This window comes from Dendrobates tinctorius, unplaced genomic scaffold, assembly GCF_039654945.1.
Source record: "Dendrobates tinctorius isolate UK_male_01 unplaced genomic scaffold, ASM3965494v1 ptg000011l, whole genome shotgun sequence".
NCBI classification, from domain to species: Eukaryota; Metazoa; Chordata; class Amphibia; order Anura; family Dendrobatidae; genus Dendrobates; species Dendrobates tinctorius.
This window is the reverse complement of record NW_027361679.1, coordinates 8949148-8976873: the sequence shown is the minus strand read 5'-3', so window position 1 is coordinate 8976873 and position 27726 is coordinate 8949148. Positions and strand designations below refer to the sequence as shown.

The 27726-nt window shown below is 43.0% G+C and overlaps 1 protein-coding gene across 3 annotated transcripts in view; it reads left to right on the top strand.

Moving 5' to 3' along the window:
• RAP1GDS1 (Rap1 GTPase-GDP dissociation stimulator 1) overlaps positions 1–27726 on the top strand; it is a 159474-nt gene that overhangs the window by 38499 nt on the left and 93249 nt on the right. For all 3 annotated transcript variants that reach the window (XM_073589746.1, XM_073589741.1, XM_073589754.1), the window contains exon 2: positions 18705–18812. In XM_073589746.1, the coding sequence (XP_073445847.1) occupies positions 18705–18812 (108 nt within the window). The remainder of the gene's footprint in view (positions 1–18704; positions 18813–27726) is intronic.

The window sequence follows — 27726 nt, the reverse complement described above, 5'->3', positions numbered from 1 at the left end:
CTGATCTGCAGGCAGGATGACATAGAGCAAGAGGCACTGAGCAGAGTGGTAGACATTTTTGTGGGAAAAGTTTCTGTAAAATTTGTATTTTATTCATTTGAATTCCTGGTACTTGTAGTACTCACTGAGTAGGATTGCCCACTGGACTTGTATGCATACAAGCACCAGGTATTTCAGTGCTGAAATTATAAGTTAAGAGTCCTTCAGACTTCTGAGAAATGCATGAGATGAATACAAGATGAAATGGCCTGACCATCTAAACCAGGCATCATTTTCGTCAGTCGTAGGCTGATTTCCTCCAAAACCATCATTGAAACGAAAGTATGTATGGCACGATTGTCTGATTATGACTGATCATTCACCTGTTACTTTTGTTTTTAAAATGTTTTAAACAGTTTCCCTTTCTGCCAGTTTAGTCTGGCATGTTGGTGCTCATATCATTTGTATAAATGATCCAGCAGAACATCGGCACCTTCATATAATGAATCAGGAACATCATTGTGACAACTTCATTGCAGTTGTGAACGGAGCCTCATTTTTACCATCAACAATATTGTTTGGGCTCATACAGAGGTTGCTAGCAAGGCTCATAATGAATTCAGTGATCCCAATGCTGAACCATTCCCATCAGTGCCGATGTGACCGTGTATAACCTTGGATGGCAGAGACTCTTCTTGTGTGTTCAATCCTTGGGGTATAAATTAAAGTTAATTTACACACCCATGTTTCTGCTTTCACTCTTTGAAGTTGTCGTTGGAGGAAGGTATCGATTGTATGCTGAAAAGGACACTTCATGTACACGTAGAGTTTCCGAATAAACATGGTCATGGTATCCACATGACGCGTATTCTGAGATTAAGATGAGATTCTAAAATATGGTAGTTGGTGGAGCGTCAGCTGCCTTCATCCACTGACCTGTTGCAAACTGCAGTACAATCACATTGTCATCTTTATGTCCCTGTAGGCATTTGTTGTGTCTCCGCAGGCTTTAAGTAGGGTGTTGGCATAACAACCGGGCACTAAAAAGTCCTAATGGATAAGGCTGAGTTCACCTATGTGCACGATAGCAATTGTCTGCTGTTTATCTGTAGAAAGCAGGCCGTTCTCTCTCAGAAATAATGGGTACCAGAAAAACGAAAAACTACTGTTAATCTGCAGGTTAATAGTGTTTATTATGCTGGCTGGCGCCTACACATAGCCAAATGCTGCTGGGAGAAAATGTACTTTATTCCCCCCCCGCAGCGTTCCGGCTTCAGTCATGGGGGCGGCACATGGTTGGGTTCAGTCACCCCTCTGACTGTACAGAGCGACGGCTGTAACTGCGCCCCTGGCCCTGACTGACACTGGCTCTGTATGAAGCCCCAGGGCCTGGGATGTGGCTTCTTGTTGCCGCCCCGTGACTGAAACGGGGATGCTATTGAGGAGAATAACGTTAATTTTTTTGATCCCTAGCAGCATTCCCTTTTCAGTCACAGTGGTGCCGCTGTCACTGGTCCAGTCACCGCTCTAAGTATAAAGAGCGGCGGCTGTAACCGTGCTCAATGCAGAGCCAGTGTCAGTCAGTCAGGGCCAGTTACAGCCGCAGTTCTGTATACTCAGAGCGTGACTGAACCCGTGCCCTTGCCAACCCCATGACTGAAACCATACACTGCTGGTGGAATAAATTGAAATTTGTCCCCGCAACGTTAGACTACGTGCAGGCGCCAGCCAGCATAATAACGCTATTAACCTGCAGATTAACCCCATATCTGCAGATTAATAGTTTTTTTGTCGTGACCGGTTCCCTTTAATATATTTATATGCATCTATTAAATAAAGACTATGCATTACCAGATAAAAAATAACCTGCTTGCACCTATTTTGGTCTTCTGATACTGCACAGGGGCATCCAGTATATAGAATGTATACTGTGTGGTACCCTTTATTTTTTTATTTATTTATTTATTTATTTTTTTCTTAAGTAGAAATTTGTTGTGGCATGCTACTGAGCGCCACAAGTGATCAGATTAGTTCTTAGTTTTCACAGTTCTAGGCCTGACTGCTGGCTTATCTCTCCACATCATTAATCTAATGATTTGTTTCTTCTTTCTTAGGTTTTTCCTTGCTCTCAGTAGCACTTGGTATCTTGCATAGGTGCTGGCTTGTGGCCGGTTTATACAGCGTCACATGAATACCGTATTAAGTATATGTGAGAGCTGAGTCATACAGTACAAGCATTTTTTACCTTTTATGTCTCCCTATTTCCTTGTAGATTGGAATCTCCTATTGTGTGACTGTATTGTGGAATATGTTGGCACTAAAGAATTAATAAAAAAAAACAATTGCTAAACTATGTCCTTCATAAACTTGGATGCCACTTCCAAGACAACGTGGTTCACAGTAGCAGACTATGTTTTGCCCACGTAGGGAAAAGTGAGTACAGCAAGGATGGACGCCAGACGGTTACTCTGCTTGTCTGGGATTCCAACAGAAACCTGGCAGACAGTACTGTGTAAGGCTATCTTCCTATTGCGTTTTGTCCTTCATTGGCTCCATTGGGACGTACACCTGAAGCCCTGGAAAACAGAATTCAGATGTATGTGTTGACGGTACCATTGACTGTAATGATGCAGACAGTCACTCACGCTCTGTCGGCATTTTCAGCCAAATAATGCCTATTTGAGGCTAGCTCTAAGACGCAGCTGACTGTGCTTTGGAGCTCGCGTCAAATAGGTGTATACAGACGAAAATATTGTCCGACAGTGCATGTGTGACTACCTGCATCATTCTAGTCAATGGCCCTGTCACCGCATACATCTGAAGCCCATTTTCCCGGACATCTGAGGTAAACCCTCCAACAAAGCTAATGACCGCAGGCTAATATTCAATAGGATCCTAGCCTTAGTTCCTCATTGCTTAGCAATTTTCCACCATCTACTTAAGATTAAATATTTGCTTACAATTTCTTTCTTTGAGTTTGCTTTTTCGCCTACTTGGTGCTTTAATTTTATGCCACATTCACACATCTGTTTTTAACGACACAGATCTGTAGCTTTTTTCCTTTTTGGTGAACATGTGTCTGCAAAAATGAATCGGAGGCATGTCTTTGTCACAGTTACCTACACTGTGTGCAGAATTATTAGGCAAATGAGTATTTTGATCACATCATCCTCCTACTCCAAGCTGTATAGGCTTGAAAACCAACTGCCAATTATGTAAATCAGGTGATTTGCATCTCTATAATGAGGAGGGGTGTGGTCTAATGACATCAACACCCTATATAAGGTGTGCTTAATTATTAGGCAACTTCCTTTCCTTTGGCAAAATGGGTCAGAAGAGAGATTTGACGGACTCTGAAGTCAAAAATTGTGAGATGTCTTGCAGAGGGATGCAGCAGTTTTGAAATTGCCAAACTTTTGAAGCGTGATCACCGAACAATCAAGCGTTTCATGGCAAATATCCAACAGGGTCGCAAGAAACGTGTTAATAAAAAAAAGGCGCAAAATAACTGCCCATGAATTGAGGAAAATCAAGCATCAAGCTGCCAAGATGCCATTTGCCACCAGTTTTGCCATATTTCAGAGCTGCAACGTTACTGGAATATCAAAAAGCACAAGGTGTGCCATACTCAGGGACATGGCCAAGCTATGGAAGGCAGGAAAACGACGACCTTTGAACCAGAAACATAAGATAAAACGTCAAGACTGGGCCAAGAAATATCTTAAGACTGATTTTTCTAAGGTTTTATGGACTGATGAAATGAGAGTGACTCTTGATGGGCCAGATGGATGGGCCCGAGGCTGGATCAGTTAAGGGCAGAGAGCTCCACTCTGACTTAGACGCCAGCAAGGTGGAGGTAGGGTACTGGTATGGGCTGGTATCATCAAAGATGAACTTGTGGTACCTTTTCTGGTTGAGGATGGAGTGAAGCTCAACTCCCAGACCTACTGCCAGTTTCTTGAAGACACCTTCTTCAAGCAATGGTACAGGAAGAAGTCAGTATCGTTCAAGAAAAACATGATTTTCATGCAGGACAATGCTCCATCACGTGCATCCAAATACTCCGCAGCGTGGCTGGCCAGTAAAGGTCTAAAAGAAGAAAAAAATAATGACATGGCCCCCTTGTCCACCTGATCTGAACCCCATAGAGAACCCGTGGTCCCTCATAAAATGTGACATCTACAGGGAGGGAAAACAGTACACCTCTCGGAACAGTGTCTGGGAGGCTGTGGTGGCTGCTGCATACAATGTTGATAGTAAACAGATCAAGCAACTGACAATCTATGGATGGAAGGCTTTTGAGTGTCATCGTAAAGAAAGGTGACTATATTAGTCACTAATTTTTTTTGTTTTCTTTTTTAATGTCATAAATGTTTATTTCTAAATTTTGTGTTATATTGGTTTACCTGGTGAAAGAAACAAGTGAGATGGGTGTATATTTGTTTTTTATAAATTTGCCCTATAAATCTGCACAGTAATAGTTACCTGCACAAACAGTGATCCTCCTAAGATAGCCAAATCTAAAAAAAAAAACACTCCAACTTCCAAAAATATTAAGCTTTGATATTTGAGTCTTTGGGTTGATTGAGAACATAGTTGTTGTTCAATAATAAAAAGCATACTCTCAAATACAACTTGCCTAATAATTCAGCACGCAGTGTATACAAGCCTATGAGTCAGTAAAAAATCACTGACCACACACATTGCCATCTCTGTGTAATCTTCGTGCAGTCCGTTTTTAACATTGTAACATTTTTCTTTCTTTTGTCATACGTAGAGATGGGTGGTCCCCTGGATGTTCGGTCTGGCGGGTTCAGCAGTTAAAACAAAAAAAAAAAACAAACAAAAAAAAAAAAAAGTTTGGGTACCAGAACAGTACCCGAACCCAGACCCCATACACTTGAATGCAGAGAGCTGAAAATCCAGTGTTTCCCATGCTGTCATGTGCATGACAGCGCAGCAAACACTGCCTCTGATCAGCCGAAAAATCATTACCGCTGATCTGACAGCTATAGTTCCCACACTGTCAAATGACAGCGTGAGCGCGCAGTTGTGACGGGGGCAAGTGGGGATTATATTTGTGGGGTTGGTGTCATGTTGCCTTTGTATTGTCCGGTGACATCAAGTCCACTACTTAGTAATGGAGAGGCATCTATAAGACGCCTATCCATTACTAATCCTATAGTTATGTTATAAATAAACACACCTCCATAATAAAGTCCTTTTATTTGAAATAAAAAGCACAATTTATTGAAAAATATCAGTTATACTTGCCTAACTCCCAATTCCACTGAAGCCAATGTCTACTATAAAAAAAAAATAAAAAACACTATATCTCTCACCTGTCTATCATTCTGTCCCACACCGCCAGGGCTGTGGAGTCAGTAAGCCAAACCTGCGACTCCAACTCCTCAATTTCCCTTACACCGACTCCACGACTCCGACTCCCACATATATTGCTTATATTTAAGTGAAAAATTTATTGTAGTACAATGTGAACATCAGACATTTAATCATTTCTATGATCCAATAATCAAGATATTTAGATAGAACATAATATGTATTTATTGGAATACAACTTTAGAACACAAAAAACTGTAATAAATTGTAAATATGTAATACACTGTATAATATCGATTACATACATACGGTACAGACCAAAGTTTGGACACACCTTCTCAGTCAAAGAGTTTTCTTTATTTTCATGACTATGAATATTGCAGATTCATTCTGAAGGCATCAGAACAATGAATTAACACATGTGGAATTATATAATTAACAAAAAAGTGTGAAACAACTGAAAATGTCTTAAATTCTAGGTTCTTCAAAGTAGCCACCTTTTGCTTTGATTACTGCTTTGCACACTCTTGGCATTCTCTTGATGAGCTTCAAGAGGTAGTCACTGGAAATGTTCTTCCAACAGTCTTGAAGGAGTTCTCAGAGATGCTTAGCACTTGTTGGCCCTTTTGCCTTCACTCTGCAGTCCAGCTCACCCCAAACCATCTCGATTGGGTTCAGGTCTGGTGTCTGTGGAGGCCAGGTCGTCTGGTGTAGCACCCCATCACTCTCATCCTTGGTCAAATAGCCCTTACACAGCCTGGAGGTGTGTTTGAGGTCATTGTCCTGTTGAAAAATAAATGATGGTCCAACTAAACACAAACCGGATGGAATAGCATGCCGCTGCAAGTTGCTGTGGTAGCCATGCTGGTTCAGTATGCCTTCAATTTAGAATAAATCCCCAACAGTGTCACCAGCAAAGCACCATCACACCTCCTCCTCCATGCTTCACGGTGGGAACCAGGCATGTAGAGTCCATCCGTTCACCTTTTCTGCGTCGCACAAAGACATGGTGGTTGGAACCAAAGATCTCAAATTTGGACTCATCAGACCAAAGCACAGATTTCCACTGGTCTAATGTCCATTCCTTGTGTTCTTTAGCCCAAACACGTCTCTTCAGTAGTTTCCTAGCAGCTATTTTACCATGAAGGCCTGCTGCACAAAGTCTCCTCTTAACAGATGTTGTAGAGATGTGTCTGCTGCTAGAACTCTGTGTGGCATTGACCTGGCCTCTAATCTGAGCTGCTGTTAACCTGCGATTTCTGAGGCTGGTGACTCAGATGAACTTATCCTCCGCAGCAGAGGTGACTCTTGGTCTTCCTTTCCTGGGGCAGTCCTCATGTGAGCCAGTTTCTTTGTAGCGCTTGGTGTTTTTTGCCACTGCACTTGCGGACACTTTCAAAGTTTTCCCAATTTTGTGGACTGATTGACCCTCATTTCTTAAAGTAATGATGGCCACTCGTTTTTCTTTACTCAGCTGCTTTATTCTTGCCATAATACAAATTCTAACAGTCTATTCAGTAGGACTATCACCTGTGTATCCACCAGACTTCTGCACAACACATCTGATGGTCCCAACCTCATTTATAAGGCAAGAAATCCCACTTATTAAACCTGACAGGGCACACCTGTGAAGTGAAAATCATTTCTGGTGACTACCTCTTGAAGCTCATCAATAGAATGCCAAGAGTGTGCAAAGCAGAAATCAAAGCAAAAGGTGGCTACTTTGAAGAACCTAGAATATAAGACATACAGTATTTTCAGTTGTTTCACACTTTTTTGTTAATTATATAATTCCACATGTGTTAATTCATAGTTTTGATGCCTTCAGAGTGAATCTACAATTTTCATAGTCATGAAAATAAAGAAAACGCTTTGATTGAGAAGGTGTGTCCAAACTTTTGGTCTGTACTGTGTGTGTGTGTGTGTGTGTGTGTGTATATATATATATAGACACTCTTAGAAGCACCCTTGACCAAGTAGCTCCCCTCACCCTCAGAACCTCCAAACACAGAGTAAAACAGCCCTGGCTCACATCGCAAACTCAACTTCTCCAGCGATGCTCCAGGAGTGCTGAACGCCTATGGAGAAAAACCCGCACACCAGAAGACTTCATCCACTTCAAATTTATGTTAAGAACCTATAACGCTGCCCTTCACCTTGCCAAACAGACCTACTTCACCACCCTGATCTCCTCACTAACCAACAACCCCAAGAAACTTTTTGACACTTTTCACTCCCTCCTCAGGCCAAAAGCACAAGCCCCGATCACAGACATTTGTGCTGATGACCTGGCCTCCCACTTTACAGAATAAATAGATAATATCCATCAAGAAATCTGCTCCCAACCACCAAGTGCTGTGACTAGCATCCCTTCCTGCATCTCCCCTGGCCCACTCTCCACATTTGATCCCATCACAGAAGAAGTCGTCTCCAGACTCCTCTCTTCTTCTCGTCCGACTACATGCACTACCGACCCCATTCCCTCACATCTCCTCCAGTCTCTCTCTCCAGTCGTCACAACCCACCTAACTAGAATCTTTAATCTCTCCCTCTACTCGGGCATTTTCCCATCCTCCTTCAAACACGCCATCGTTACTCCATTACTAAAGAAACCTGCTCTCGACCCATCCTGCACAAACAACTACAGACCAGTCTCCAATCTCCCCTTCATCTCTAAACTTTTGGAACGCCTAGTTTACTCCCGCCTTACCCATTACCTCTCCATTCACTCCCTTCTAGACCCTTCATAGTCCGGCTTCCGCCCCCTACATTCGACTGAAACTGCACTCATCAAAGTGACCAATGACCTTCTGACAGCAAAACGTAACGGTGACCACTCTCTGCTCATTCTTCTTGACCTATCTGCAGCTTTCGATACTGTTGACCACCATCACCTACTCTCTAGGCTCCAGTCACTAGGCATTAAGGACACTGCACTCTCCTGGTTCTCTTCCTATCTCTCTGACTGCTCCTTCAGTGTTTTGTTCTCTGGCTCCACGTCATCTCCTCTTCCTCTTGCTGTCTGGGTACCTCAGGGCTCAGTCCTTGGCCCCCTTCTTTTCTCTCTCTACACGGCCCCAATTGGACAGACCAACAGCAGATTTGGCTTTCAGTACCATCTTTATGCTGATGACACACAACTATACACGTCTTCCCCCGACCTTACCCCCGCTGTACTACAGAACGCCAGTGACTGTCCGCAGTCTCCAATATCATGTCCGCTCTCTATCTGAAACTCAACCTCTCCAAAACTGAACTTCTTCTGCTCCCGCCGTCTACTAACCTCCCTAAATCTGACATTTCCCTCTCCGTGGGTGGTACCACAATAACACCCCGGCAGCAGGCGCGCTGTCTGGGTGTTATGTTTGACACCAATCTCTCCTTCACATCCCATATACAATCCCTTGCCCGCTCTTGCCGCTTACACCTAAAGAACATCTCTAGAATCCGCCCTTTTCTCACTATGGAAACAACAAAAACCCTCACTGTTGCATTGATCCACTCTCGCCTGGATTACTGCAACGCTCTATTAATTGGCCTCCCCGTCACTCGACTATCCCCTCTCCAGTCCATACTTAATGCAGCGGCCAGGATCGTCCATCTGGGTAATCGGTACTCGGACGCGTCCGCTCTTCGCCAGTCCTTACATTGGCTGCCCATTCATTTTAGGATCCAATTCAAAGTACTTGTTCTCACCCACAAAGCTCTCCACAGTGCGGCACCCCCTTACATCTCTTCTCTCATTTCTGTCTATCGGCTTAGCCGATCGCTGCGCTCTGCAAACGACTTTCGACTAACCTCTGCACTAATCCGTACCTCCCACTCCCGACTCCAAGACTTCTCCCGTGCTGCTCCTATCCTCTGGAATGCTCTACCCCAAGAAATCAGGACTATCCACAATTTGCATAGTTTTAGGCGCTCCCTCAGAACACACCTGTTCAGAGCGGCCTATCACATTCACTAATCAAAGTCATTCTCTGTGTAAGTGTGCGTGTGTAGCCCATTCACTATCTCCATCCATCCTTCACTCCCGCAAGATGGCTGGACCTTCATTGTAAATACACCATTGTAAATACACACCTGTACTCTGTATCTCCCTCACCTCATTGTAGATTGTAAGCTCTCACGAGCAGGGTCGTCTTATTTCGTCTTATTTTGCTTTAATTATTGTATTGTTAGCGTTGTCACTTATGACTTGTGTTTTGAAACTGTTAAACTGTAAAGCGCTGCGGAATATGTTGGCGCTATATAAATAAAGATTATTATTATTATTATTATATATATATATATATATATATATATATATACACGCATACATACACAGACACGCACTATGGCTTATCTCGGCTAAGATAAAGCCTAGTGTTATGAAATGAGTCACCGTAGGAGGCAAAAACAGAAATACTAGCTAAGTCCAGAAAACCAGAGAAGTTGGCAGCTATCGGATTGCAGACCCCTGAACCTATCAACAACAACTAGCAGTAGCCGTGGGGGGTTCCTACGGTGCCCTAGACCCCTCGATCACAGCCAGAGAACTACATAGCCTAAAGACAGAAAGGGAAATCTAAACTGCCCCAGAGCAGACCCCAACATATAATGACGGTGAAGCAAGATGAAAAACACTCACACAGATAGAAAGATAGGCTGAGCAAACGATGGGGCCCAAGCTAACTAAATAGGACAGGATAGAAAAGCTGCTGTCTACAATCCGCCAAAACCCTATCAAAACAAGAGCCAACAGACTGATAGGGAAAAAAGCCCTGAAGACGCTAGGCTTCAAAAAGACTATATCAGTACTCAGGTATTTTCTGAAGACAGAGCAAAAAGGAATTCAGCTCACCCCAGCAGGGAATGGCAGAAATCAAGAAAAACAAGGCAAAACAAAACCAAAACACAAATGCAAACAGCAGAGCAGAAAACTTAGCTTTTGAGGAGCAGGAATCAGACTGGTCTCCTAGAATCCCTCTGAGAAATCACCAGCAAGGCAGAAGGGCGTCGGCTGCCTTATATCCAGTCAGCAATTCCAGTCACCCAGTCATCATCATCCCGCTCAGGTGCTTGGTAATCAGCCTCACTACCTTCCTTCACCAGAAGAGGGAGTTCATCAGACCTCAATGGTGAAGGGGAAAATGAACTCACAACAGTACCTCCCCCTTGAGGAGGGGTCACCGAACCCTCATCCATGCCACCAGGGCGATCAGGGTGAGCCCGATGAAAGGCACGCACCAATCTTTCGGCATGAATATCAGAGGCAGAGACCCAGGAATTATCCTCCTGACCATAACCCTTCCACTTAACCAAATACTGGAGTCTCCGTCTAGCCAGACGGGAATCCAGTATCTTCTCTACCTCATATTCCATGTTACCTTCAACCAATGCAGGGTCCGGAGGTGCCACCCCAGGAACAACTGGTTCAACAAACCTCTTCAACAAGGACTTATGAAACACATTATGGATTTTAAATGTGACAGGAAGAGCCAAACGAAAAGAGACCGGATTAATAATCTCCAAAATCTTGTAAGGTCCACTAAATCTAGGCTTAAACTTAGGAGAAGCCACCTTCATAGCGATATTTTTTGATGATAACCAAACCATATCACCAACCTTAAACTGGGGACCAATGGTCCTATGTCGGTTGGAAAACCGCTGGGCCTTTTCCTGGGAGAGAGATAACTTATCCACAACTTGGTCCCAGATCTGGTGCATTCTCTCCACCACAGTGTCAACACCTGGGCAGGCAGAAGGCCCACCTGCCCTGAAGAAAATCGAGGATGAAACCCAAAGTTACAAAAAAAAGGTGAAATCAAAGTGGCAGAACTAGCTCTATTATTTAAAGCAAATTCGGCCAAGGGCAAAAATGAAACCCAATCATCCTGATCAGCGGAAATAAAACATCTCAAATATGACTCCAAGGTCTGGTTTGTTCTCTCCGTCTGCCCATTGGTCTGAGGGTGAAAAGCCGAGGAGAAGGACAACTGAATTCCCAGCTTGGAACAGAAAGTCCTCCAAAATGTAGACACAAACTGAACTCCTCTGTCAGATACAATGTTCTCAGGAATCCTGTGCAAGCGAACCACCTGTTGCAAAAACAGGGGCACCAACTCAGAGGAAGATGCCAACTTAGGGAGTGGTACAAGATGAACCATCTTAGAGAACCTATCACAAATCACCCAAATAACAGTCATTCTCTGAGAGACAGGAATATCAGACATGAAATCCATTGAAATATGGCTCCATGGCCTCCTGGGGACCGGCAAAGGCATCAACAACCCACTAGAGCGAGAACAAGGTTTAGACCGGGAGCAAGTCCCACAGGACTGCACAAAATTCCTGACATCACGAGACAAGGCAGGCCACCAAAAAGACCGACTCACCAGATCTCTAGTACCAAAAATACCTGGATGACCAGCCAATGCAGAGCAATGAACTTCAGACATCACTCTCTTCTTCCACTGATCAGGAACATACAACTTTCCACTGGGACAACGCTCAGGTTTGTCCTCCTGGAACTCTTCAAGAGCACGTCTCAAATCGGGCGAGATGGCAGAAAGAACTACCCCTTCGCCTAAGATGGTAGCAGGCTTGGTCACCACAGGAGAATCAGCAAAGAAGCTCCTAGAGAGCGCGTCAGCCTTGACATTCTTAGTGCCAGGAAGAAAAGAGACCACAAAATCAAAACGTGTAAAAAACAAGGCCCACCTAGCCTGTCTAGGGTTCAAGCGTTTAGCCGACTCCAGGTAAATCAAATTCTTGTGGTCAGTGAGGACCACGACTTGATGTTTAGCTCCCTCCAACCAATGTCTCCACTCCTCAAATGCCCATTTCATGGCTAACAGTTCCCGATTCCCCACATCATAGTTACGTTCAGATGGAGAGAACTTTCGGGAAAAGAAAGCACAGGGATTCATTTTAGATGTTACAGGATCCTTTTGGGACAAAACAGCTCCTGCACCAATCTCAGAAGCGTCCACCTCTACCTGGAACGGGAGTGAGACATCAGGTTGCCGCAAAACCGGGGCAGAAGTGAATCTTCGCTTCAGCTCCTGAAAGGAAGAAACAAAACAGCCACCGGGGACCAATTCAACACATCAGCACCCTTCTTAGTCAGATCAGTCAATGGCTTGGCAATACTAGAAAATTTTGATATAAATTTCCGATAAAAGTTAGCAAAACCCAAAAACTTCTGGAGGGCCTTCAAAGAAGTGGGCTGAACCCAATCATAAATGGCCTGTACCTTGGCCGGGTCCATTTCAATAGTTGACGGAGACAAAATAAATCCCAAAAATGAAATCCTCTGTACCCCAAAAAGGCATTTCGATCCTTTGACATACAGGGAATTCTCCCTCAAGATCCGGAGCACAGTCCGAACATGTTCCACATGAGAATCCCAATCCTTGGAGAAGATCAAAATATCATCCAGATAGATAATCAAAAATTTATCCGCAAAGTCCCGGAAAATGTCGTTCATGAAGCACTTGAAGACAGAAGGGGCATTAGTGAGCCCAAAAGGCATCACCAGGTACTCAAAATGTCCCTCCGGAGTATTAAACGCCGTCTTCCATTCATCTCCATGCTTAATGCGAATAAGATTATACGCCCCTCTGAGGTCAAGCTTGGTAAACCAGCAAGCACCTTTAACTCTGGAGAATAGATCCGAAATCAGGGGTAACGGATACTGATATTTAATAGTAATTTTGTTGAGGGCACGATAATCAATACAAGGCCTTAATGAACCATCCTTTTTGGCCACGAAAAAAAAAACGGCACCTAAGAGTGAAGAGGATTGTCTAATATGACCCTTCTCCAACGCCTCCTTAATATAGGATCGCATAGCCTCGTGCTCGGGTACACATAAATTGAAGAGCCGACCCTTGGGAAATTTACACCCCGGGCTCCGTTCAATTGCACAGTCATAACTCCTATGAGGAGGCAAAGACGCAGACTCATTCTCACTAAATACATCATAAAAGTCCGCCAAATAGTCAGGAACATCATGCGACTGAGGAGAGGTGGAAAAAAACGGAGCCTCACTAAAGGCACACCGACAACCCCAACTCACCACAGACACAGATTTCCAATCCAAAACTGGATTATGAATTTGCAACCAGGGAAACCCCAGAACATCGGCATCATGCAGACCATGCAACACCAAAAATCTGCAATTTTCTTGATGGTCTGGGGCAACCCGCATGACCACCTGGGTCCAAAACTGAGGTTTATTTTTAGCCAAAGGAGTAGCATCAATCCCCCTCAAAGGGATAGGCGTCCGCAGAGGTGTCATCGGAAATCCACAACGTTTAGCAAAATCCAAGTCCATTAGGTTCAGGGCTGCTCCCGAATCCACAAAAGCCTTGGCGGAAAATGTGGACATGGAGCAGATCAGAGTAATTGCCAGAAGAAACTTAGGTTGAACACCACCCACAGAAAACGTGTGTGCAAAACGTTTCTCTCGTTTAGGACAGACAAAAATAATATGCGAGGCATCTCCACAAAAAAAACACAGCTTATTACGCCTTCTGAACTCCTGACGTTGCTCCCTGGACAAAACTCTCACATTGCATAGGTTCAGACACTTGTTCAACAGGTGGCAACACCTCTCGTGCAGTCCTGCGTTCACGTAAACGCCGATCAACCTGAATGGCTAATGACATAGAATCGTCAAGACCAGAGGGAACAGGAATTCCCACCATAGTATCTTTTACGGCTTCTGACAAACCCCTCCGAAAGAGAGCTGCCAAGGCACTATCATTCCAGGTAGTAAGGACCGCCCACTTTCGGAATCTTTGACAGTACAATTCTGCAGAATCTCGACCCTGGCTCAATGCCAACAGGGTCTTTTCAGCTTGATCAATAGCATTAGGTTCGTCATACAACAACCCCAAGGCTTGAAAAAATGCGTTCACATTAGTCAGAATAGGATAATCTGGTTTCAAAGAAAACGCCCAATCCTGGGGATCGCCACGCAGCAAAGAGATGACAATTTTAACCCGCTGCGCGGAGCTCCCTGACGAGATAGGCTTTAAGGCAAAAAATAATTTACAATTATTTTTGAAATTCAAAAATTTAGACCGATCCCCAAAAAACACATCAGGAGTAGGGATCTTTGGTTCAGCAGCATGTGAATGAGCAAGGTAGGCGGAAATTCCCCGCACTTCCGCAGCGAGCTGCTCCACACGATCAGACAATTGCTTTATCTCCATTGAGAGAAAAAAAAAATTCCCCCTACAGCCTCAGAGATATAGAGGAAAAAATAAACACACTTTTTTTTTTTTCTTTTTTTACAATTCTTTCCTGCTATTGAGTACCCTAGGATCTGCGGTATGGCTGGTGATTCTGTTATGAAATGAGTCCCCGTAGGAGGCAAAAACAGAAATACTAGCTAAGTCCAGAAAACCAGAGAAGTTGGCAGCTATCGGATGGCAGACCCCTGAACCTATCAACAACAACTAGCAGTAGCCATGGGGGGTTCCTACGGTGCCCTAGACCCTTCGATCACAGCCGGAGAACTAAATAGCCTAAAGACAGAAAGGGAAATCTAAACGGCCCCAGAGCAGACCCCAAAGCAATAGGCAGCCCCCAACATATAATGACTGTGAAGCAAGATGAAAAAACACTCACACAGATAGAAAGATAGGCTGAGCAAATGATGGGGCCCAAGCTAACTAAATAGGACAGGATAGAAAAGCTGCTGTCTGCAATCCACCAAAACCCTATCAAAACAAGAGCCAACAGACTGATAGGGAAAAAAGCCCTGAAGACGCTAGGCTTCAAAAAGACTATCAGTACTCAGGTATTTTCTGAAGACAGAGCAAAAAGGAATTCAGCTCACCCCAGCAGGGAATGGCAGAAATCCAGAAAAACAAGGCAAATCAAAACCAAAACACATATGCAAAAAGCAGAGCATAAGACTTAGCTTTTGAGGAGCAGGAATCAGACTGGTCTACTAGAATCCCTCTGAGGCAGAAGGGCGTCGGCTGCCTTATATCCAGTCAGCAATTCCAGTCACCCAGTCATCATCATCCTGCTCAGGTGCTTGGTAATCAGTCTCACTACCTTCCTTCAACAGAAGAGGGAGTTCATCAGACCTCAATGGTGAAGGGGAAAATGAACTCACAACAGCCTAGATCCTCAGGCTGCAGTCACACTATGGGCGTAGCCAGGATCAAACCTGGGGGGGCAGAACCTCATACTGTTCTGCAGAATATCATACTGCACACCTCAGCTGCTGCAGAACCTCATACTGCACACCCCTACACTTGAAAATAAAGCCTGCACCTTAAGAAAATGTGGTGGTGAATGCAGTCTATTTATTCCAACTATCAATTGATGTTGATGTGTTACTGAAGACGAGCAATGCCTGTCTTGGGCATCCTTTTGGGCAGCTATGAGGTGTACCTGACTGGTGCTAAAAAAAAGGAGTGTTTTTTAGTAATTTGGTTCCTCTCTTTTTTCGCTCTCTTAATTGTTGCTTTATTTTACTCCACTATTTTGGGCATAAGTAATTCATAATTGTGTGTTAACTTTTTACCTATTGCACACAAACGTCGTCTTTGGCGCAAAGAACTAATAAATGACGTGCCACAAAATGTGTCCTGAAAGTGACACAAAAATGGTAAGGAAAACTGCAGAAACACAAGTGTAAATCTACCCCAATATGTTTAGATAAACTGTTAATATACGGTAAGTATGAAGGCATCTGGTGGCTCGCTTATGGTGAGTGTAGCTTTTTCTTTCTTCCAAAGCACATAACCTGTTGATTTAAATGGTCCACTGCTCACGGTCATGTACTAGGATGTTTGTTAGCATTTCCGTCAGTTTTTTCATGACTCATGAAGCTCATGAAAACACAGCCTCAGTGTTATGGGATGGGTTGGAGAATGCTCACTTTTTGGCCTGTAGGTGCCATACTGTACTGGGGCCAATAGGGATCCTAAAAGTTGTGTATTCACTAGTCATATAGAGCAAGGAGGTGTTTAAATCTGCAAAGTAAGCGGCAGCCTATAACCACCAAATGTTGTATGATTGGTGGCCATAGTTACGCTCTATATTTTTTGTATCCTCCTTGTAGGTTATATCTACAGCTAGGCCAATATGAAAATAAAATGATCTATCAGCGAGAATTGGACAAAGCTTTTAGCTCCTCTCCCCCAATGTAAAGTCTAGCACTGAGACCCTAACTCACAATGTGCCTTTATAATAAAGGGCCCCAGGTGTATTTGCCTCTGTTAGCTCTGTGCTCCTATAGCTACGCCCCATGCCAGAAAAAATAAATAATTGTTTGGGTTGTCAAACCAAAATTGGCTTCTTGTCAAGAGGTTCTTGATAACCCACTTCAAGTGGTAATGCGTTTATAAAACAGCTGAAATGGGCGCAAACTGCATTTATTAAGATCATGAGCGACTGAAACAAAAGCTGATGGAACAGGAAAACGTGATGTGCTATTTCCTATTGTCTGTTATCGGATCTAATCTATTGTGCATTAATCTGATGGATGAGTTTGACGCCCGAGTGCATGAGCCCTTGAGGTCTTCTAACAACCATGTTTTAGCAATCTGATTTCTCCGTAAATGAACAATCGCCTCTTATCTGCAGAATCCTCAGTGTTGGGAGAGCTGGTTCTGAATGAACAAATGCAATTCACACTCCTAAATGTGTTTGTATACAGATAAAGCTTTCTACCAAGATCTCTAAATCCTCATTAATTTCATCAAACTCCTTTCTTCACAGTTTCTATGTCATGTCTACTATAAAATTAAAAATGTGCCAGGTTTGTGCAGGTGGATCTACTCCCAGGTGCATTGCTGGATAGTACTGCCAAACTAAAACCGTATGTGGAATATCTAAAGAAAGAAGGAAAACGGAGTGTAGTGTAGATATCCTTGTGCATTAATGATCACAGAGAAGCGATCATCGGCATAAAGTAGTATGCTCACCGTATGGAAACAACATTGACTAGGCCAAAATATGTTAAATCCAAGTCAACTGGACCAAAATTCATGGACAACCTTAATCCATTACTGCTGACTTAAAGAGGTTGTCCACTAGTAGGACAACCCCTTGTTGATCTGAATGTTTAATCCCCATGCAAATAAAAAAAAAAAGCTTATACTTCCGTTCCCGTGCCATTCCAGCGGTGTCAGCACTCCTGTTTCCTGGACATGTGCGGTTGTTATGACACAGGAGCCATCCACCCAATCACTGCTGACTTTACTATACCGCCGTTTGGACCTATAAGTAATCAAGAGTAGGTGTGAGAGCAGCCGCAGCCCTCGCTTCTTCTTGATTATGTAAAGGTCCGAACACGGAGACTGACTCCATAGGTAATTGGGAGCTGGGCTCACATGTCATAACCACACGTAAGCCCCGGGAAGACGAGTGCTGACACTCGTGGAACAGCACTTACATGGGAGGTGAGAATAAGCCTTTTTTATTTCCACGGGGCAAACATTAAGATCGACTTGTTCTAGTAATGGACAACCTGTCGGCACGATTTTGTAATGTAAAGTAAAGACGTGGCCGCGATGGTGCTGTAATACAGGCAGAGGGGATGGGGAATCAGACAGGGAGGAGAAGGCATATACCACAGAACTTCTTTGTGAGTGGTGCTAGTCAATCAAAATGCAGCCAGACAGGAGAAAAGCAAACACCCATAGAGAAGTTCTGTGGTATACGCGGATTCAATGGAAAGTTTGCATCTATATAAGCAGGTGCCACAACTTTGGAACGGAGGAGTACAGAAGAAAAACTGATTCAGAATCAGTGGAACAAAGCCAATTCAAGGAGGCTTTCATTTTCGATTAAATAAGAAACAAGTTAAAGGGTTCACTTTATTTAACATGTCTGATCCTTTGCTGTCACAGGAGATAAGCTTGTTCGAATGGAGCATGCTAGCCTGTGGGAGAATCCGGAAGAATGGCTGTCAGCTCGACAAACGTTTGTCTGACAACCATCTCTTCTAACATACAGCTAACATTCTAGTCAGAAGCTCCTACAGTGTTGGAAGGAATTGTAAAGAAGCAGCAAATGGAAAACCTTTACAAGGTTCAGTTGGAGAATGCATACTAACATCATGACCTAGATTACTTTTAGACTTCCATATACGGTACTTAATAATAAGCATTTTTGCCACGTTTCTAATGCAAAGGTGGTGTAAATACCCAGTTGTCAGGCCTGCAGTCTGCATTGGTATTATGTTTGTAGTTGAGCAGTGTCTCTGTATAGGGTGGCACATTTCATTTGACATTTCTTAGGGATATCCTGACCACTGTCAAAGATAGGATTGTCATTTCATGGGTGTTCTTCATCAGTTCTGATCATATGATCTGCACATATGTAGCCTCAGATTTTTGGGCTGATTTCTTCCTGCTTTATTGCTTATATTGCAGATAATTTAAGTGACACCTTGGAGAAGTTGAAGATAACTGGATCTGACTGCGCAGCTGACAAGTTAGATGGATGTTTGGATTGTCTGCTCCAGGCACTTGATCATAACAGTAAGTTCCCAAATCATCTTTCTTATAATTACATGGTTGCAAATGTGATGAAAACGATTTGCCTTTGATGCTCTGCACGTATACCTGATAGTAGGGGATGTGTGTGGATTATAGGAGATATGGAAATCTTCAGGCAAGAGCTACTTTGTGAATAGAAAGGAGTATAAATCACTTTCTTTGGAGACCGGTTTCAGTTGTAGCAGTATTAAGCCAGGTTCACATAGCGTTAATGCAGTCCGTTCAACGCATAGCGTTGACGGACTGCATTAACGCTACTCCCATAACGCAATTGCGTTATGTGGTCCCGCTAGCAGTGACGGACCCTCGGACGCTGCAACCCGCGTCCGAGGGTCCGTCACAGAATGACGGCATATCGCTAGCGCATGCCGATTATGGCATGTGTTAGCGATGCGCTCGTCTATAGCGGTGTATGGGTGCGTTAACGCATCCGTTACATAGCGTTAATGCTGTAATAACGTAGCGTTAATGTATAATTTTTTGAGGTTGCAAATGCACCCCCTAAACGCTATGTGAACCCAGCCTAACGTAGTAAAATGTTCCACCTGGATGTCTTAGGATGTATATTTTATTTCAGTTATTGTGTAAAAATAATGTATTTACTATGAGCCACTAGTGCAACTCTTGACTATGTAAACCTGATTTTGAATTTAAAAGCGTCCCTTAGCTGGCAGTGTGCAAAATATTATCAGGATAACAGGATATTGGTCGTGACCTTTTTAAAGAGGTAAATGAGGACGTAGTAAGGTGGTAAAACAAGTAGTGAGAGTCGAACAATTAAAAGTTGCTCACATGTAAAAATTCCATACATGAAACATATAAAAAATATACACTGAAAATGTAAAACATACTGTGATATAAAATATATGTGGAGAAAGCAATAGACCTATAGATACCTCAGATATCGTTAAAATAAGAACATATCTACATTTGATTGGATAACTAACCAAAAATTATAATTATACAGTCATGGCCGAACGTATTGGCACCCTTTCAATTGTTCCAGAAAATGAAGTATTTCTACCATTAAATTATTATGCTTATTTTATTATACACATGTTTATTTCATTTGTGTGTATTAGAACAACATGAAAAAAAGGCAAATTGGACATAATTTTGACAATACCCCAAAAATGGGCCTGTCAAAATTGTTGGCACTTCTCCAAAATGTTGGGTAAACATCTTTGTTTCAAGCAAGGGATGCTCGTAAAAACTCACCTGTGGAAAGTAACAGGAGTGGGAAATATGAAAATCACACTTGAAGCCTGATAAAAAGGGGAGAAGTTGACTCAATCTTTGCATTGTGTGTGCGCCACACTAAGCATGGAGAACAGAAAGAGTAGAAGAGAACTGTCTGAGGAGTTAAGAACCAAAATTCTTACAAAATATCAACAATCTCAAGATTACTAGTCCATCTCCAGAGATAACAATGTTCCTTTTGCAGTAACCGAAGACAAATCGGCACTGCTGTGACACCTGTGGCTAGCTGGTTTAGCTGACAGTGATTTTCACCATGCCCCTGGATGACCGGGTACAAACCATAAGAAAAACTATGCAAATAATGTCCAAAAAACATATATATGGTTGCACTCACCGGTATTAAATAAAAACTTCCTATATTGGTACACTTAATTTAAACATGCCCACAGGAAGGTACTCACTAGGACCCGATGAAGCACGAAACGACCATCGTCCAGAGTGTATCTCGTGAGTACCTTCCTGCGGGCATGTTTTAATTGTGTACCAATAAAGGAAGTTTTTATTTAATACCGGGGAGTGCAACCATATATCTTTTTTTGACATTAATAATGTTTCTTTGGCCATGGTGCGCAACATAATCAAGTTTACAACCCATTGCACTGTAGCTACTCTCCGTGGACGGCAGAGAAAAATTGATAAAGGTTGCAAGGCAGGATAGTCTGAATGGTGGATAAACTACCCAAATCAAGTTCCAAAGAATGCAATGAAACGCTATGACAGGGGACATAAAATAGCTAGACTGCCGTTTGCCAAAATGTATGAGAGTAAGCCAAAATCCTTCTGAAAAATCGTCTTGTGGACAGAGGAGACCAAGAGCTGTTTGTAAAGCATATCATTCTACTGTTTTAATGAAAGCAGAATGAGGCTTAAAAGTAAAAGAACACAGTACTTGCAGTGCCTTGACTGTGTGCAAGGCATCATGAAATCTGAAGACTACCAACAGATTTTGAATTGCTATGTGGTGCCCGGTGTCAGAACCTATGTTTGCGTCTTAGGTCATGGGTTTTTCAGCAGGGCAAAGAGCCCAAACATAATTCAAGAATCACCCAGAAATGGATGGAAACGAAGTGCTGGAGAATGCTGACCAGCAATGGGTCTAAATCCCATTGAACACCTATGAAGAGATCTTAAAATTGCTGTTGGGAGAAAGCGCCTTCAAATATGAGAGACCCGGAGCAGTTTGCAAAAGAAGAGTGGTCCAAAATCCCTTTTGAGAGGTGTAAGAAGGGTGGGCAACCAAATATTAAGTTACGAGTGCCAACAGTTTTGTCCTGCTCATTTTTGGGGTCTTGTGTGAAATTATTAAATTATGTTCAATTAGCCGCTTTTTTTTTTTTGTGGTATTCCAATACACACAAATAAATGTGTATAACAAAACGTGTAATTGCAATAATTTTCTGGGAGAAAAACTTAATTTTCTGGAACAATTTCAAGGACTTTTGACCATGACTATAAAAAGGGAAATACCAAAAATCACAGACATCCTTTTTGAAAAGGCCTATGGATAAACTCTTCATCGGTTTTGATACACTCAGTCCATCAGGAGTTGATATGAATAATTTGAAAATCCAATATGATTCTGTGTTAGAGTTTTTTTTATATCGATTATGGTTATTTTCTGGTATCAGTTCTGTTACGATTAATTTTAAACATCAAGGATTGCGGTTTGTGTGTTTTTTTTTTTTTTTTTTTTTTTTTCCCCCCCATATTATTTCTTTTTATATAATTATTCTTTTGGTCAGTTGTCCAGTCAAATATGGATATGTTATTATTTGAACAATATTTTAGAGGTGTTTATATATCTCTTGGTTTCTCCACATACCGCTGTGGGTCACATAAAATAGGTTTCACATCACAGTACGTTTTACATTTGCAGTATATGTTTTCTTTATATGTTTTATGTATGGAATTTTTTATTGTTCTTCTTTCTCACAATATGTTTGCCACCTTTCTCATTGACCTCTTAAAAAAGGTCATGATTAGGGATGAGTGAATAACTTTGGATAACTCCTTATCTGAATAGCTGCATTGGAAACCCGGATACCTGGAGCTCTCCCGATAATCGGCTGATCTGCGCCGCAGCTGCATGTTTCGCGGCTGCGTGACAGTCACAGCACGTGCATGGAGAGTCTGTGTGTTGTGACTTTCACACAGCCGGGGCACATGCAGCTGCGGAGCCGAACAGCTGATCATCGGGAGCACTCCAGGTATCCGGGATCTTGATGCAACGATTCGGTAAGTGCTATAGGAGTTATCCAAAGCTATTCGCTCATCCCTAGTCATGATCAATATCCTGTTACCATGTACCTAATGAAGGAGCTAGATCGGGTCCGAAATGTGTAGTCCCAATAGAAATATTTTTACCTCACCCATGGTCCTTGTCCTTTTGGCATCGCTCACCAAGGCTGCATTATTTTTCATTTCCCACATGACCATATTATGTCTATGTGCCCAGGCCCGGGGCTTTGCGGACGTAGCTGCAGCCATTAAGTGGGAGTCACACATAGCAATCTCGCTAGCGATATCGCTGCTGAGTCACAACTTTTGTGACACAACAGCGATCTCACAAGCGAGATCGCTGTGTGTGACAGCAATCGGCGACCGGCCCCCCTGCCGGTATCGCTCATCGCTGCAAGAAACCTCTGGACATATTTTTCGTCTCTGGTCTCCCGCTGGCCACCACGCATCGCTGCGTGTGACAGGCGGGAGACCAGCGATCAGCTGTAAAGAAATAATAAAAAAAATATTGTTATTCTCACCTTCCGACATCCCGCGCAGCCATCCTGCCTCTCTCCACGCTCCGGTCCCAGTGATCCTTTGCACGAATGACCGCGAGACGTCGCGCTGCCGAGAGACCGTGACATTCTCGCAGTCATTCTCGCAAAGGATTACTGGGACCGGAGCATGGAGAGAGGCAGGATGGCTGCGCGGGACGTCGGAAGGTGAGAATAACAATATTTTTTATATTCTATTTTTTACAGGGATATGGCATCAGCGCTAACGAACACAGCGATGCCGGGCGCTCGGCACGCTGTGCTGATCGCTGGTGAAGCTGTCTGACAGCTCACCAGCGATCACATAGCGACTTACCAGCGATCCTGACACGTTGATATCATTGTCGGGATCGCTGGTAAGTCGCTATGTGTGTCTTTCTGTTTACTCTCTTGTCAGTGTTGTGGCTGCTGCACCACATATCCAGGTGAGTGTAAAAGCTCACAATTTTCTACCTTGTATTGGTGGTTTGATCGCACTAGGAACGCATTTCCCTCTCCCTTCTCTTTCAATCACTCTATAAGAAACAGTGAAGTTAGAGAACAAATATAGACCCGCCATATCCCTGTGGTACAGTTAGGCGAAATGAGCAATATTCGTCTGAGACCAAAATTGTTTCTGTCATATGAATATATGAAAAGAATGCTATATGTAAAGTCTACCATTGCTGAAGCTAGAAATGTGTTTTTGCTGTAAACCCAAAGACTAGGGTTGGTTAGAGAATTCAGAAGGCGCAATAGAATCATAGAATCATAGAATCGTAGAGTTGGAAGGGACCTCCTGGGCCATCTGGTCCAACCCCCTGCTCAAAGCAGGATTCGCTAAATCATCCCAGTCAGATGTCTGTCCAGCCTCTGTTTGAAGACTTCCATTGAAGGAGAACTCACCACTTCTCGTGGCAGCCTGTTCCACTCATTGATCACTCTAACTGTCAAAAAGTTTTTTCTAATATCTAATCTGTGTCTCCTCCCATTCAGTTTCATCCCATTGCTTCTAGTCTTTCCTTTTGCAAATGAGAATAAAGTTGATCCTTCTACAATGTGACAGCCCTTTAGATATTTGTAGACAGCTATTAAGTCTCCTCTCAGTCTTCTCTTTTGCAAACTAAACATTCCCAAATCCTGCAACCTTTCCTCATAAGACAGGGTTTGCAGACCGGTCACCATTCTGGTCGCTCTTTTCTGAACTTGCTCCAGTTTGTTGATGTCTTTTTTAAAATGTGGTGCCCAAAACTGGACACAATATTCCAGATGAGGTCTGACCAAAGAGGAGTAGAGGGAAATAATGACTTCACGTGATCTAGACTCTATGCTTCTGTTAATACATCCTAGAATTGCATTTGCCTTTTTTGCTGCTGCATCACACTGTTGACTCATATTCAGTCTGTGATCTATTAGTATACCCAAGTCTTTTTCACATGTGCTGTCACTTAGCCCTATTCCTCCCATTCTATATATGCTTTTTTCATTTTTATTGCCCAGATGTAGTACTTTGCATTTCTCCCTGTTAAAAACCATTCTGTTAGTTGCTGCCCACTTCTCCAGTTTATTTAAATCTTTTTGAATCCTCTCTCTCTCTTTTCTAGTGTTAGCTATCCCTCCTAGCTTTGTGTCATCAGCAAATTTAATCAGTTTACCCTCAATTCCTTCATCTAAATCGTTGATAAAGATGTTGAACAATACAGGGCCCAGGACAGAGCCCTGTGGTACCCCACTTGAGACATTCTTCCAACTGGATGTGCAGCCATTTACGACCACTCTTTGGGTCCGATCACTAAGCCAGTTATGAATCCACCTAACAGTTGCCTTGTCCATTCCATACTTAATCATTTTTTCAATAAGGATTGTATGAGAGACTTTGTCAAATGCTTTGCTGAAGTCAAGATATACTATATCTACAGCATTTCCTTGATCCACCCAATCAGTGATACCGTCATAGAAGGAAATTAAATTAGTCTGACATGACTTATTAGTTACAAACCCATGCTGACTCTGTTTAATCACTTCATTCTTATCCAGGTATTGACATACATGTTGTTTAATAATTTGTTCAAAGATCTTTCCTGGTATAGAAGTCAGACTCACCGGCCTATAGTTACCTGGGTCCACCTTCTTCCCCTTTTTGAAGATAGGAACAACATTTGCTCTTCTCCAGTCTTCTGGCACTTCTCCTGTTCTCCAAGAATTTTCAAAGATTATAGAGAGGGGTTCAAAAATTTCTTCTGCTATCTCCTTCAGTACTCTGGGGTGTAATTCATCTGGACCTGGAGACTTGAATTCATTTAGGCTAGCTAAGTGTTTCCTCACTATCTTTCTGTTTATAGATATCCTGGATTCTTCTATTCCCTTAATAGGACAGTGAATAACAGTTGATGTTACATTTCCTTTCTGAGAGAAAACAGATGCAAAATAGGAATTTAAAAGTTCAGCCTTCTCAACATCCTGTCTTACCATTTCATCATTTTCATCCTGTAAAAATCCTATAGCATCTTTGACTTTTCTTTTACTTTTGACATATCCCCAAAATCCTTTATTATTGCTTTTGACATCTCTTGCAAGCCTCAATTCATTTTCAGCTTTAGCTAATCTGATTTGTGCCCTGCAGGTTCTGCAGACAGCATTATATTCTTCTTTAGATATGCCTCCCTCTTTCCATTTTATAAACATTTTTTTCTTCCTTTTTAGCATGTGCTTAAGTTCTGTGTTCATCCATCCTGGTTTCCTTAACTGCTTCCTATTCTTCCCTCTTTTCGGATGAGAATGTGAACTACGTTCAGGAGGAAAGTGGCTATGATCACCACTGTATCCAGCGTATCTCCATTTCTGTCACCTCACTGCTACAGTTTTCCATATGTGGTAATATTTTGCAGCTGCACTTTGATAAATTGCTGACTTTAGTTATGTTCCTTTATTCTATGGCAGACCATGGTACTTTTCTGTTAGTAAGCGAGTTTGGAATGTCTGTGGTTTTGTGCTTTTTATGGAAGAAATGACTACTGTAAGTCTAAAAGTAATATTTATTCAGGTATAAAAATAATAAGACTAGTTTGGAGCCTGTCATGTCTACAACATTATTATGTCATGGTTTAGTCATATCGTTCATAGACTATGTTTGTTTAAAGCATCACTCCAGCTTTATTTCTCACCCTTGGAGTGGCGCTATAAATGTAAGACCCCTTTCCCCAGTCATATACTTTCTCCTCCGACTTCTTACCTGTTTATCGACACTGTTCTGTGCTCCGATCGCGTAGTGCCATCTTGTGACAGTAGCTTCTGGCTGGATGTCAGAAACTATGTCACAAGTGCTCAGTGCAAGTCTATGAGAGCCAGACTTGCACTTTAAAGTGGTGCTTTACAGGGATCTCTTCATCAGAAATAGAATCGTATTGTAACTCATTTTAATGACACCTGTATATAATCAAGTATCGCAGTATTTATATACATCTGCTTGTTGTATATACATCCTTGCAGAGTAGAAACATTTCACTTTACAGTTGCTGTGAAATCTACTGTTCTCTGCAATAATAACTGTCTCTAGAAGACAGAAGAGGTGTCCATATTTAGTACAGAAAAGTTGGCTCTGATAAATAATTTTAATTGGTTTGTCGGATGGTTGTGTAAAAACATCTTGCGCTAATCAGAAATCTGGTAAAAATTGTCATCTAAGAACGTGTGATCATTTAGCAGGTTGTGCAAATGTATGTTAACCCCATAAAGAGAATCTGTCAGCAGTTTTTCACGCCCCCCCCCCCCCCAAAGTATTTTTATGTGCATGTAGCTGTATCAAAGAGAAGTAAAGAAAATACATAACATTTTCTTGGGGCTACCGTACTTCTTTAAAAAGAACTGTCAGCAGTTTTGGCCGCTATAGGATACGACCACCGCCTTTCATGGCTTATCTACAGCATTCTATAATGCTGTAGATAAGCCCCCGATCCAAACAGAAAGATAAGAAAAATATTTTTTTTTTATACTCACCCGGGGTAAGGGGGGGTCCGGTTCGATGGGTGTCGCATATCTTGGTCCGCTTCTTGCGATGCCGCCGTCCTGCTTGCTTCATCGCTCCCCGGCATCGCGCTCCTGCATAGGCGTACTTATCTGCCCTATTCAGACCAAAGTACTGCAGTGCGCAGGTGCCAGGAAAGGTCAGAGAGGCACAGCACCTTTGCACTGCAGACTGCCCCCCAAGGGCCGTGGGGTACTCGGAACCGGGTCGGACAGTTCTTTGGGGAAGTCACGGGGCCGTGACCCGACTCCGTGGCCCTGGCTGTGCTGTAAAATGGGAAATATGTATATGGGATTTAACGTGACGCCACCTGTGGTGTTCTGCAACAGATGGCCGACATTGCTAAAGACCACTGGGGCTGATGGTGATGCAGCTGGGATGGTTTTGCTCCCCACAAGTGGAGCTTGGCTCCAGGGTTACCGGTTCTGTTTGTCAGGCTACGTGTACCTTGCGGTGCAGGACTCGGGGCGCAAGAGATCACTGGAGGACACAAGGGCTGTAGTTTTCTTTTCCATTACTTAATGGTTCATAGTACAGACCGGGGCACTGGTAACAGATTGTAATGGAGATGCCGGCAGCCTGGAAGCAAGTTTGGATACACCTGGACAGGTAGGTACAGAGGCCTTCTTCTGCGCTGTCCTCCCTTTTTCCTTGCTGCCTAACAGCTCATCCTCGTGCTGCTAACTGTCTCTCTGTTTTTAAAAACAAACCATTGCCCGCATGGCAGGCATCTCTAACCTATCACAGGTACCGCTCCTTTGTGTCGGCTCCAGGCTCTGGTATGCTGCTGTGCCGCCGGGTGTTAGATCGGACCAGGAGACCTGCAGTCCTCTGCCCTCCGGATTTAGCTGCCGTGACT